The sequence below is a fragment of the Chaetodon trifascialis genome, chromosome 11 (genome assembly GCF_039877785.1).
Source record: "Chaetodon trifascialis isolate fChaTrf1 chromosome 11, fChaTrf1.hap1, whole genome shotgun sequence".
Taxonomy (NCBI): domain Eukaryota; kingdom Metazoa; phylum Chordata; class Actinopteri; order Chaetodontiformes; family Chaetodontidae; genus Chaetodon; species Chaetodon trifascialis.
In genome coordinates this window covers 4,136,980-4,151,467 of record NC_092066.1, presented here as the reverse complement: position 1 = coordinate 4,151,467, position 14,488 = coordinate 4,136,980, and the positions used below count along the sequence as shown (strand labels likewise).

General features: G+C 46.1%; 1 protein-coding gene across 2 annotated transcripts in view; it reads left to right on the top strand.

Annotated features, from left to right (window-relative positions):
- LOC139338435 (receptor-type tyrosine-protein phosphatase N2-like) overlaps window positions 1-14,488 on the top strand; it is a 174,030-nt gene that overhangs the window by 56,212 nt on the left and 103,330 nt on the right. For both annotated transcript variants that reach the window (XM_070973425.1, XM_070973426.1), the window contains exon 11: window positions 3,159-3,238. In XM_070973425.1, coding sequence (XP_070829526.1) covers window positions 3,159-3,238 — 80 coding nt within the window. The remainder of the gene's footprint in view (window positions 1-3,158; window positions 3,239-14,488) is intronic.

Here is a 14,488-nt window from a genome sequence, read left to right as displayed (position 1 = left end):
TTTTCTAAAAAATAAGAATAAAACAGGCCTAATATTCAAGTCTGTTTTAAAGCAAATCAGTTTGTTTCAACGGTATTTTTAATTTAAGCATGTTGAAACAACAGAAATAAAAAGCTTCTATCAGCAAAAAAAAAGTAGATTTGTATTTTTTTTTAGTTCATTTTCAGAAAATTAGATTTTTCAGACTCAATAATGAACAAAAATGACTTGATAAAATGGAAATTTCTGCTGTGAGGAAACAGTCCTTCTCAAATACAGTTTAATGTAGCTTTGAGGTTCTGTGTGATTATTACAGAGGATATTTCCTCTGTGGGAAAGACAGAACATATCTACATATGTTATTTATACCGTGCTTACATTCAGCTTTTACAGCTATAAGCCCGTCGGATCTGACTCGTATCCTCAGCCTCTGAGAGGCAGCTTTGTTTCAGCTCAATGACACGACGACTTTAAACTTTGTCCCCAGCATCTTCTCAGTATATAAAGAAGCATGTAATCCCTCAGATAATCTAGAATAAAGCAAAAACATTCTTTTTTAATTGTTTTATTACCTCATACTCGGCAAGTGGTCGTTATTGATGAGCTGCGTGCATCACATGTCGATCGAGGTTAAAAAAAACCAAGAGGAACTTTTATTATCAGTGTCAAATCACTGACAAATGCAAAAATACTGATAAATCCTGTTTCAGGGTTGGTGTTCCACCTTTTTTTGAATAAATGTCTTCTAAAATGAACATTTACAAAAGGGAAAAAATGTTTTTTGGGCGTTTATCCTTCAGTACTGGATAAAAAGGAGCATCTGGTGTGTAAGTGTGTTGTTGTTCTTTGGACCAGAGGCTAAAGTTGTGTCTTATCTCTTTAAACATGACAGCGTGTGTTTCTGTTGTCAGTCACGCCGTCAGACTCGCTGTCACTCTTCCTGTCAGACGGCGGGACGCTTCGTTTCGGTTATCGTCATCTTCTGCAGCACTTCCTCGTGTTTCCATGCGATCAGTCATCAGGATGTTAGATTAAAACCTCAAACCGAACACATCAACCACATTAATGGGTTTTAAAGTGCTTTAACAGCCTCTGATGTTTAAAATTCTCCTAAAAATCTCATGACAGTGATGCATGTATCGCGTCTTGAACGAGAAAAATAAGAATTTTCTTATTTGTACTTTTTCTGTGTTCTGGCTGCTCAGGCTTCAGGACTTAAAGGCCTCAATTTTCTCTCTGAATCTGTCAGTGAATAATGTGCATTTCAGCTTTCACATGCAAATATATTTTTACAAATGCTAAAAGTAAGCGGCAGAAAATGCTGAAATCACTGCCTGTGAGCTCCTCCGGCCGGAGCGTCGAGGCTCGGAGCCGATGGGTGTCTTTGTGTGGGCGCTGCCCCGGGTGGCGGAGGCCGACAGATGGATATGTGATCAACTCAACATGAGTGATTTTCCCTCTTCATCACACACGGAGGCTTCGCCCGCGCCGGCTGATGAATCACTTCATAGACGTGACAAATACATCGGCCTCGTTCCTGCGAGGAGGAATAACGGTCAGAAAAATGAGCCAGAGCGTCGCGTGGAGTTCCTCAGACGCTCCGGCAGAGACGGGCTGGATATTTGTCTTTTTGGCTGCTCGGTTTACGTCTGAGCTTCGCTCCAAATAAGATGTTATGTGAAATACAGCAGGTGTAGAAGAGCAGGACGGTGCATTGTGGAATTCATAACAGGAGACACAGGAAGGAAATGAGGTTTTTCTTTCTCCACGTTTTCCCCTGGGGATCGTTAATTTGACCCAGTCTAATTAGTTTGTTATTGCACCTTAAATGTGAGAATAGTGTAACGTTACTACTGTGAGTTCGGCGCCGCTCGTGTTTTTCTTTCATGCGTTGACCTCAGGGCCCAGGAAACCCAATTAAAAACCCACAATAACGGTTGCATGGCTGGGAATGTCAAAGCAGGGCTGTTAATCCAAAGGTCTGGAAAGAGACGCTTTGGACTTTCTGACCTGACGTTTGGTGAGACGGGACAGAAAGACGAAGATCCGGCAGAGAAAAGATGTTTTTTGTTGTGTTTCACTCTTATTTCAGATTGAATTTTGCACAAAAGGTTGAATTTTCTTTTCGCTTTCTGCATTTCCGTTCAGTTTTGTGCTGCTTATTACCTTCTTCTGACGTCTGAAGTGGGACAGTCGTCCACTGTCTTCATGTTTCCAGTGACGCTGCGTAGGGAGCCTGCACAAACTCAAAGTGCAGCAATTTAAATCCATCAACCTGAAACCAAAACCACTTTTCTGAATCCCTGAAAACATCTTGAATGTTTTTTTTCTGCCACCGACAGCTTTAGGATAGGACCTGCTCCATTAATGATGTCTCCATATTTTATAATGGTGTTACAGTCGCAGTCACTTCCTATAGCGGTGCACAATGCTTCCTGGGGGGGAACCCGGTAATATATCTTCCTGCTGGGCCTTTAGTCTGAATTACAGCAGGAAAAACAAAAGGTTAATCACATCGGGAGACTCCGCTCTGCCTCTGACCACCCAGCTCCTCGCCGTCGCTGCCTCAGTGTTTCAATTCACGGTGCTTTATTGGCATGAATGTTGGATGAACAGGAGGAAAAAGCTCCTTCCAAAGCACCTAGAAAAGCAATACAGCTGTCTTTCTGTCCCCTCTCTGTCCACGTTGTCTGTCTTCTCGCCTTTTCTCGCTGCCCCGCTTTCTGTCACCCTCAATTTACATCCATCACCACAGCGTGCGCTGCAATCACCGTGCGTCGAATCAAAATGTAAATGTATCGTAAGCTCGGCCGCTGGAAACGCGCTCGCTCATCTGAGGATCACGTATCGGAGCGTCCTCTTGTTGATGACCACAATCCTCTCGTGCCCGACCCCCTTCTCTTCATTTCCCAGCGTGCTTAAATGCCGCCGGGCGCATTACATTGAGATTCAGGAGGTTATCTGGCAGTGGTGATGGGGATTGCAGCAGCCTAAAGGATCGCCACAGGTTAAAGCTTTTTTTTTTTTTCCCAGGCGCCACGTATGGCTGAGCTTTAATGAGCAGTGCTCCTTTTCTCCCTCCGTCTGAAAAACACCTCGCCGCCAGGGAAAATAGATTCTGAGGGTGTCTTTTGTGAAGCTCCTCACTGTGTGTGTGTGTGTGTGTGTGTGTTTTACAGGGTGGTGGGCCCCGCCGTGACCTTCAAAGTGAGCCCCAACGCTCAGAACGTCAGCACCGCAGATGTGATCAACGTGGCTGGTAGGTGTTCCTCGTCTGAGTAATGTTGTCTGTACACTGACAGAGAAGAAGACAGGCCATTATCAGGGGCTCGCTGCTGCACCTGAGACCCCAGATGAACATTTTTCAAAACTTATGACTCCTCGGTTACATGTGTGTTCTGCCATACCCACACTGGCGCTCCATGGCGAGTTTTTCCACCCCTCCGTGCTCGGTTTGGGCAAGTGTTTGGCCCATTTTGAAGGGACGCCAGCAGGATTGTGTCACAAATCTCCGAGCGGCCATGTTTGGCTCCTCGGTGGAAATCCATTGGAGGGTTGGATGCGTGCCTAAAAAAACATCGCAGAAAAGAAGAGACACCAGAAATGTGTTGTGTTTGGGAAACGAGTCAGTTCATTAATGCAAATGTGAAAAGTCTGATGAGGAACTGGAAGAGGGAAGAGTAGGTACACAGCTAACCAGGCAGCTTGATTTAACAAGACGACCCGAGTTTAAGGCCGAAACGCAACAAGGAGGCTCAATGCTGAACAAGTTTAACCAAAAAGGACCAAAAGAGACATTTCAGACGTCTCCATTTGTTCGCACTTTAGACCTCAAAGTTTCAAATTCTCTCACCAGGAAATGCATCACATTAAAGAAGTCAACACGGCGCCGCTTTCCTCTGCTGAGTGTGTTAGCCAGTGCCGCAGGTAGCCCAGCAGTGCCTCCGGACTGAGGCCGGACTGGAGATCTGACCCACACTGTGCTGATCCAGGTCCACACCCCCAAAACCGAGTGTGTTTTTCCAGTTAGAGGCCACAGCTGACACGCATGCTGCACGTCAGCTTGATTCTGTGACGTGGAGGAAAAATCATTCAATCACTGCCTGAATCGAACTAATGAAAGGAGGTCATATTTGGAAATGTTTCGTCCATATTGGTGTGCGAAAGTTTATGGTGAGCTTCTAAATGCTTTAAAAAGGCAGCTGGACTGAGGCTGAAGTGACAAAACCAAAGCAAACTGTTTGACAGCGTTAAGTGCAGAATGGCGCCATCCATCACCTCATGTCGGCGCTCTCCTGCGGTCACTTTGACAACGCTCACGCTCCGTTTTGGGAGTCATTGGCCTGTGAAGTCGTTGAGGTATGAGCGTGTTTGCGTGCACTCCTGCTTCCCACCATGATCAGGACCTGTTTTTGAAAGCTCGTCCTGGTTTGTGTGAGCTGGAGGACTCTGCGTTCTTGGTGGTCACGCGAAGCAGATAAATCCAGCAGAATGACGAATTTATGTTCCTTGTAAGCGTCATGTTGGGAGTAGGATCAAAAGCAGGACCGGGACCTTTTTTTTCTTTTTTTGTTCTGTCTGAAGAAAGTGAAGACGATTCTTCAGTGATTCTGTTTTAAGATCCTCCAAATCAAAATGACTCAGTTCAGCCTGCTCTGTCACATCCCTGTTATAATCTCTCAGAGCGCAATCCAGCAGGAAACACACTGTGAAGGTGTGCTGCGACTGTGTGTGTGTGTGTGTGTGTGTGTGTGTGTGTGTGTGTGTGTGTGTGTGTGTGTGTGTGTGTGTGTGCGCGTGCGTGCGTGCGCCACACTGTGACTCACAGTAATGAGGCAAGGGTGTTGATGAAGTGGGGAATAAAGAGAGGAGGAGTGTTTGCCATGAGCCGAGCTGTCAGTCCAGAGAGAGAGAGAGTTTTCCTGATATTCCCTCGGCCTGATTCCAGATCCACGCACACACACACACACACACACACACGCACACACACACACACACACACACACACACACACACACACACACACACACACACACACACACACACACATCCTCCAAATAACTTCCCCCAACATCTCATCCCTGCTTGATAATTGCAACCCCACCTCCTCACCCACACACACACACACACACACACACACACACACACACACACTCCGTGCTGATTATGCAACGGCTCCTCTCCTGTTTTTAAGTGCTATTGTTGGCGTTCTCATTTCCCGCCCGCCGCTCCCGCCGGCTCCGCGGGGTCACGGATGAGCCTCGATTGTTATTAATGCAAACATTTGACAGAACGTGCTCGAAATGAAATATGGCGTCCTCTCAGCTAAAGTGCAATAGTGTGGGCGGGCCGTCTTTAAAGTGTCGTTTGTCATATTCAACTAGAATATCAATCCATCCCAAAGCGTGCATTACCCCCCCCAGGCCGGGGTTTATAGTGCTTTTCTGAAACATTAAGCTTTACACGGCCATTGTAACGACGTCGTTTTATCATCATTTATAGCCGCTCAGCAGCGAGCGGGAGAGACCGGACGTCCATCTCCTCTGTCACAAACTTGTGCGTTTTGGTGGAATGCTTTTGGCAGCGTGTTAAAAATAATTCAGTTTTATTTGATTTAATCTCTGCAAATACATCAGCAGGACATGCCGGAGCCACGGTGGAACACTGAGCCGTGCACGGTGGCGGAGGGGGGATTCGCAGCCTTTAAAGTGCTCGTTCTGGAGGCTGCATCAGCGGTGCTGTTGAACTGAACTGGATTATAAACCGAAAGTTTCTAAAAACCAGAAGCAGACAACTGAGAACATGCAAAGAAAGTCAGAGAATACAGAATAAAAGATGAAAATCCAAAATGCAATTCTGAGAACATCTCTTATTGTAACAATGTAACAACGTCGCCATCTTTGTTTCACACGTGTTCTGTTGTGTAGCTGCGTCGCATATGAAGAAGTGAGTCTAGTGGCAATAATACAATGAAATAATTATAATTATAATAAGTACATTTAGCCCCAAATTATAAAGCAAATTTAACAGCTCTTAACAGACTTAACGTAGGCAGTTCATTCAATCAGTTCGTTTATTAATTATGTACATACATGTTGTATTATTCATCTTTTTATTTTATTCTATCCATCTTATTTGTTGTTATTACTGTAATTATTCAGTGTTAGAAATAAAAGTGCTAATTCTGGCATGTTTGCCCTTTTTAGAGCGTTTAATGAAGAATTTTATTCAGTGATACGTGTTTTAATGCCGTAGGCGATGAAGGTGGAGCTCATGTTACACGTTACTGTCGGATGGATCAGATTTTACAAGCAGATCATCTGTTTTTCTGAAAAATCTACTGTTGTCAGTCGTAAATGTGGAAGAGTAGAAGCACAGAGTGAAGCACTTTAATGTGGCTGAATAGTCTAATTTTCTTATTTGATAGAAAAAATGATTCAGCTCTGAATGCGGTCTCACAGGAGTTCAGTTAAACCCTCCTCATCTTCCTCCTTCTTACACCGGATCGATTGTGACCCGGCCTCCGGGGGGGCGAGGGGTCCGATTAATGCAGCCAGGCCGGCCGGACCTGGTGCTGCATTTTAAGAAGCCGCGTTACCGCTTCTGTCACGTGCGCCCGTCCATTGTGAGCAACTCCGGGGCCACCGGGGGCCATTGTCAAACGTGGGGGTGGATGTCAAGATGGTGGGCAGCGAGGTGGTGACCCTCATTGTCCGGTGGAGGGTGGGCGGGGGACCCGGAGGCTACTTCCAGCGGTGCGTCACGGCCGTGAGAACGGGAGCCCGTGAATAGGCCGGGGGTCAGGGTCAGGACAGCGGGCGGCTCAATTAGCACTTAAAGCAGGAGAGCAGCTGAGACGTCCTCGTCCCTGCACCGTCTGTTCCTCTGACTTCTGCCTCTTTATCCCACCAGCACTTGTTTTTGCATACATGCTAATCATGGCTCTCAGCGTGGAGACAGTTACTCACACATGCCCAAAAGCTGTCCACTCTGGGGATTATGGACGGTTAGGACAGTTGGTCAGTGTCAGAGTCCGTCTTTCTTAGCATCGCGGCCTCGTCTCGAGTTAAACTACCCCGTCTTTGTTAGAGGAGGACAATGGCTGCTTGCTCACTGAGTCAATGCTGCATCTGAAGTTTGATTTGTGTGTTGACATGTAAATAATTTCCTGGTGCAGAGGTCACTATCAGTTTAATAAGTTAAAAAGACATTGTCCCCCTGGAGAGGGGACACCAGTGAATGACTAATTTACATGCTAATTAATGGCGAATCACTTTTTTTTCACATATCAATCAAAGAAGAGCTTCTTAAAGTTTTCCTGGCACGTCACTAATTTTATCTTAAATGTAAAAAATCTAGAAAAGTTCAAACATTGACGTGGCTGTTTTCAGCTTTAGGTAACGATCGTGGCTTAGCATTGTCGGCTACACACACCTGGGAACTGCCTTCCTTTAAATCACAAAGGATTAAAAACATGGAAATTGTCCGTCTTCTGTACATTCAGCTCACTTCTGTATGAAATGCTTTAAGCCACATTAACCCGTTCAGCCTGTGCATTTTAGAGTTGACTGAAGGATTTTAATGATCTTCTTCATCTTCTCTCGTGACCTCTTCACCACGTCACATCCTGCGGTAAGTCTTTGTCAGTGATTGAAACACCCGAGCAGTCTAGTGTTGCTCCTGGTCTGTGCATTTCAGTCATCTGGACTTTGCAGCAATGATTCAGTAAGAAGTTTGACTTGTTTGTTATTTAGGAAGCAATGGCCGACATCTTCCTGACAGCTCATATCTTTCTGTCACAGAGCTTCAAAGCAGACCCTGATGACCGGGCGGAGGAAGGGTTTAAGTTACTTTCACAAAGGCATCAGTTGCGTCTGGGCCTTTTCTTTCCTTCCCTCGACTTTTCGTCTCCTCGTTTTCTTCCGTCTGAGTGGATTAGCATAGATCTCGTCCGCTGACAGGACTGACCTTCACTGCAGCTAAACACTTGTCAAAATGCCAAATGTAATTACCGAGCTCTTTAGGTCAAAGTAATGTGTTTCATCTACCTCACTTCTCCCCGTTATTGATGTGCAGGCCCTCGGACCTCAGCCTGCAGCGCAGCCTCGCAGCGCCGGCTCGCTGCATGTGTTCGTGTGTCATAACAAAGCGAGGAAATGTATGCGTAATTATGCCTGAGTAATGTGCTCAAATTGTTATCTCTGTGTACGAGTTCGCCACACAGCCACCGCTGCAGCTACACTGCTAGATGTCTTTGCGTGACTTTGCCAGCCTATATGCACTCAGATCCTGTGATTATGGACAATTTAAAGTTATCTCGCAGAGCTGCAGATTGCTTCCCCAGCGCTGGCTTTCAAAGGCCGTCATCATCATCGTCTTCGTCGTCGTCGCCATTAGCGTTCCTCTGTAAATTGCATGCCTGGAAATTGTCAACTTTGTCACGCCGTCTTGACATCAGCTGTCTCTCAGAGGAGCCCTTTCTGTTGTCTTGCACTTACATTAAGTGTAAAAACACAGAAGTGCAGTCTTAACTTCTTATTTAGACGAGTAAATGACTCAAACCTTTGAATTTCAGCTCCTCGCATTATCATTTCTCATCGCTCAGGTGTTTCGTTCAGCGAAACGCACAGTCGAAGAAATCTTTTATGGCCATATTTGACGGCCTGTCCGTGCAGGCTGTCGTTAGTCACAGCGCTGACTGATTTTGTGTCATCGCTGTCGCTGCGTGGAACTCCTCTAATTGTTCCCATTGATTGCTGGAGTGATTGCATTGGAAGCGGCTCTGGCGTTGGGATCCGTCCAGCAGTCTCTCTGTGCCCTTCAGGAGCAGGCAAATCCATTTGAGTTAACTTCATTTCAGTTCACCTGCTAATCAGTTTTCATCGCATGCCGAAGGCTCATCGATTCTAGAAGTTTCTCTCACCTGTTGCTAAAGAAAGGAATCAAAAAGGGGGGGGGGGCAACAGAGACGAGGGGCGTGCTGGTGTTTAGTGATGCAATTTGCTGTGACACCGCGCCGCGTTTTTATCTCCTCGCCTGTCGTCAAAGCAGAGCTGGAGGCGTTTTGTGAATTGCAAGATGCCTCATCCGAGCTTTAAAAAGCCAGCACCCACCCTCCCCCCCCTCCCCCCGCTGATCCAGAGTCACCTGTGGTTATTTTGGTCTGACTTCAGAGAGAGCGGGGAGCTGCGCGCTGTCCTCTGGAGCTTTGCGAGCATCTGCGAGTCCTGCCGCCGAGCGAAGGGGAGGGATCGGAGCGAGGGCGGGGGACACAGGTGTTGTGCCGAGCTCGAGTTTGCACAGCGGTGCAACGTGATCCCCGAGCCAAGCGCGCAGCCATCCTGCCAGCCACTCAGCCAAGCAGCCGGCCTGATTTCCCCGGCGCTGGCACCGGCCCGCTGGCGCTGCCAACCCCTCTCTCCCACTCCTGCAGCTGGCAGGATCTCTGCGCGTTGGCCTGAGCTCCTGACGTTTGCTGCGGGGTTGGCAGACCTCTCCCAGATGGCCACCTTGTAGCGAAGCTGGCTTCGCGCTTGCATCACTTTTGCATCATTCCCCCATCCGCCGAGCTGTAGTGGAGAGGGCTTCCGTCGGTTGTGCTGCGACATTTCTGCTGTACGTGAGAGGTGGGAGTGTTAAACTCTGCTGCAGCTCTCACACTTTCCAGCCACCATTTGTCATTTGTGCTGTTTGTGTAGCTGACAAAGAAAAAGGATTTGGCCTCACACACGCACATCAAACATACACATGCATTAGGACCAACACGTCTTTTTAATTTTTATGTGAACAGGCCCATAATAGCTCTATCTTTTACATTCGAAATGACGGGACAGTGTCAAGGTGCCTCTTAGCTTCATATTTTATTTAGGATCTAATTTAAATCCTACTGCATTACCTATAATTCATATCCCACTAACTTTGTAATCCCAACTGAACGAAAGAACCTTGACCTCCCCAAAACTTGTTAGCACGAAGATTGAATAATTTAAGATACATTTTTTAAACTGCAGTGGATGGGAGTAAAATCATCTCACAGAATTTCCTTAATATCCTCAGATTTAATGACCATGTCTGTGTGATGACTGCTCCTAATTATCACATCTTCATCCCGCAGTTTTTTTAAGCTTCCTCGCTGGCACCAAATATGACACATGATACCTGTAATATCATGAAAGTACAGTTATTGAAATATTGAGAGACTCAGAGGACATGGAGGCGCTGAAGAGGCTTTCTGTGTGTTGACTGTTCAAGGCTCATATCTGCTTCCACTCTTGTCTTTTGAATCACTGTTATAGTATTTACCTTGTGTAACTTTTCAAAGACAGTCTCACTATATTTTGCAGAATGGTGGTGATGCAAGTTATGTGAAAATTATAGATGTTCAAAGGGAAACAGATACAGCCGTGAGTTTGAAATACAGCTTCAGTACACCGCGATCCCACCGGTGACTTTAAAACTAAATATGCATGCGTGCATCTCTGCAGACTGTCATTTGTAAGCAGTGTTGTCCCAACGTTGGGCCTCCTTCTACCGCCAAGCTCATTAAATGTGCAGAGATTCGTCCTGGGAACGCCGGTGCAAAAACAGTTTGGAGGTTCACTTTGCGACAGCTCGTCGGTCTGCATGAAGAGCGTGCGAAGGTGGCTGCAGATAGAACAGACGCACCGTACGCTGCGCCGCTGAGAAGGTCCTGGACTGCATCGTCATCGTCAGCCGTGCTGAGGAGTAGTGACTCCTCCGACGTGCACCAGCTGATGAGTACACACTGGACATGTCATTCAGGCAGAGCAAGGAAGTACAGTAGCCTGCATGGGCCAAATCCAGGCTGCAGATTTCTGGAGAGTTGCCACGCCAGGAAATGGGAAAGTGGCCTTACCCAGCAAGACGATGTCCAGCATGTCATTCAGGCGTGTGTGTGTGCATGTGTGTGTGTCACCACTTGCTGGAGGTAAAACCAAAGAGTTGCATTAACCTGCATGCTGAGGACAGAAGTCTGCACATCCTGGTAATAACTGGGAACGTATTGGACGCAAAGTCAAGTTACTAATTATAAATTTCCTTAAACAAAAGGATACAAATTTCAACAGTAAGCTTGCAAATTAGATGGTGCTGTTAGTTTTGTGATGTATGCTTGTTATGTGGATCGCCATCAGTTGTTATTCTGGCCGCGGCTGCTCGTCCTGCGTCGGTCAAATCGATGCGATGGGGAAAGCTGTGGAGATGTGGCTTCACATTTGGCAGAGTGGCTAATGCGATCACCTTCCACTCCCTCAAAGGTCAGCAGTCGCTGGCGCAGATATGTTTGTCAGCATTCACCAAAGTTCATGTCGATTTCTGAGGATTTTCAGGTCACTGTGAGTGCTTACGGTGACATCACTAACGCCGAGCCGCGGCGGTAAACACTTCCCCCTCAGCAGGAAACCAGCCTGACGGACGGTCGTGTCCTCTGCTGCAGTTATTACAGACTCCTGACCGAAGCCGCCTGTTGCTCGCTCTCTCAGCAGCCCGAGGAGGCTGCCTGGACCCGGCGACTCATTTTTAGCCGTCTTCAAGATGCCTGATGAGATGTAGAAGTAGACAGCTGGATTGATTGGCCCCTCTTGAGCACACAGGCCTTGATTACAACTGCGCTCAAGTGCACCACCCCCCCACCGATTCCTCTCCCCCCAGCCTTGTTCTTGCGGTCTGCCTCCCTCCTCTCAGCCTCCTTTCTCATGATTTCTTTTTCCTTGCAAAGAAAGAGGGTGGATGAGGAGAGACTGCCGAGGAGAGAGCAGAAAAGAGCAGAATGACTGACGAAGATGTGGCTTCGCGGGGTGGAAAGTAGAGCAGGGCGAGGACGGAGCCGCCTATTAAGGACCGGTTTGAGATGAGTTTGGAATCACACTTTGATGTGAGATAATTAGATCAATATTTTAAGAACTGAGCCCGGATAGAGCTGATAGTTTACCGAATCTGTCTGAGGCTGGTTTTTCATTTGGATTTGAGCGCGCACAGCCCGTCTCTCCTGTAAACAGCCTTGTGCACCATTATCAGGACAGAAATAGTGTAAAACAGATTATCCAGGCTCTGCGTATTTCTCTAAATTGTTTCTGGTGGGTGGAAGTATTTCTGGTGTTTTGGCAGTGGTCTAATCACTGTCTTTAAATGGTAATCATGAGACCTTTTAAAGGGTCAGGTCATCCAAATTCTAACCATGTTTTCTCCTTCCCTCGAGTCGTTTTTAGCCAGGAGGATCATTTCGGGGGGTTTATTTTTGCATTTTTCCAGATATCCACCTGAACACAATGGAGCTGCTGCGCAGCCGTGACACCACAGTTTCATCAGATGACCTGTGGTTCTGCCCAGATACGAACGTCTCGGTTTTGGTTTTTTCAAACTTCTGCAAACTGCACCGAGAGAGAAGAATCTGTGACGATGACGAAGTGAAACCCCGAGAGGCCTTGGCTCAGCCTCCCTGATAAACCGGGATGTGTTGTTCTTGTTTCTGACTGACTGTTGTTGTCTGCCGTCTTCTTCTTCTTCTTCTGTTATTCTTCTGCAGCCCTCAGGGACTAAACTCACACTCAGTGAAGCTCAGTATCCTGTTTATCCTTCATAGGAAGCCTGGCTCATGTGATGCCTTCAAGTGGATGACATGGCGGATGCAGTGGGCTGGTGTCGTCCCTTTGTTGAAGGACAAGTCTGCTGATGTTTGATATTGTCTTATCAGCGATAGGTTGATTGATCCATCCATCCATTGACCCTCTTGTCTCTGAGAGCTGATATATCTATTAAAAACACATGAATGAGCCACAGCGTCACACTGAGTGACATGTGGGACTCAACCAACCAGCTGATGGACATGTTCATGGGAAATCTGTATTCATCCGCCACAGAAAATAGTCCCAAATTTCCTTTTCTTTAACATCTATTAAAACTCCACTGAGCACATCCTGTAGGGAGTACTGACCCTTTAGAAAATCTATGAAACTGCGTCTGTGAGTCGTTTTTATAGACAGGTTTGAGGTTGGCTGAGTATTGGCAAGTCGCTGCTGACATGAGAGAGATTCCCTGAAGCACTGCGCTAGAATACAGTCTGTGAAACATCCGGTAAAATGCAGGCGTTAAGCTATCAGCAGTTCATATCTCTGAAAATAAATGTCATGCCAGGCTGATTGAGTGGATCACGTTACCTTAAAAGACGCAAAACCATAAATGATTTACATTGATTTGAGTTTTTAATGTATAAATACTGCTGTGATACTCAAAAGAGCAAAATTATGACACAAACATGGGAAAGTTTTAGCTTTTGGCATTCTTTAAGTCAAATTGTTGTACATTTGTGGGTCTTTTGGGCCATTTTGATCATTGTCACATCTCACATTGCAATTATTTTTAAGGCAAGAGGAAGACAGAAATCACACACCGGAAACTAAACTGAAATATTTAAAGATTTTATTTGCAGGCGATGTCAGGGGACCTTCATGTTCACCTTAATTTGGGTGGATAAAATGAAAATATTTATTCTTAGCCAATAACAAACAGCGTATTTGAATGAGAGTAAATCTTGAATAATGTAAATGTTTGAACTCTGGATGCTCTCGGACACCGTTGGTCCTCTCTGAGCAGGATGTACGGTCGTCTATGAATTATCAATGTTTTCCTGCAGCAGTGTGACCGGGACAAATAGATGTGTTTAAACAGTGTATCTGCTTCTGTAAATTTCACATCAGAGTGGAAAATGAATTATTCTGAGAGTTGTTCTGCAGTATTTAACACTCTGACGGACGCTCGTCGACGTAGCGCTCAAGTTCGTACCTGCACAAGTGGAGCGCGCCTTCCTTTTATACGGCATCTTTCTTCTTTTTAAGGGTGTGTACTCCCAAGTTGAAATGTCCCTCACCGTTGCTGGCTGTGTCTGTCTCCTGCACCGTGTTTCATGTAGAGGAGAAGTGAGAGACAAAGGCAGTCGAGAGCTTCAAAGGCTGCGGGTGACATTTAGCGCTCAGTATCTTCAAAGACCAGGCCCTCTTTTGTAGTTCTTCTTTTTGTGTATAATTAATGTAGCCCTTCCTACGGATTTTCCTCTTCTTTTTTCTTGTTTTTTACCTCCTTTTTGGAGCTGGATTAGAACAGCAGATTAAGGAAGTGCACCTTAATTTTCAATTTGCATTCTGGGGACTTCAAACTGCAGCGCCGCCGACGAGGTGTTTCCAGCCGAGCGCGACTCGGCAGAGAGGTTACAGAGGGTTGGAGTGTGTAGTCGGTGTGGTCATATGATCAAAGATTGCTTTGTAACAGGAAGGTCTCAGGTTTAATGCAAGAAGAAGCTGTGCACTTTCTAAGGAGAACAATGAACTTCCATCCAGAGCGACTTTAGCCATTTATTTGACAAGAGAGCCAATAAGAGCGCAGAGAAAGTACAGATCAGGTTATTACACAGTTTAAGCTTGTTGAGTTTATTTGTCAGCAGCAGTTCTGTTCAAATGAACACTTTAACAGTTGAAAGATGTATTTCTTCTCATTC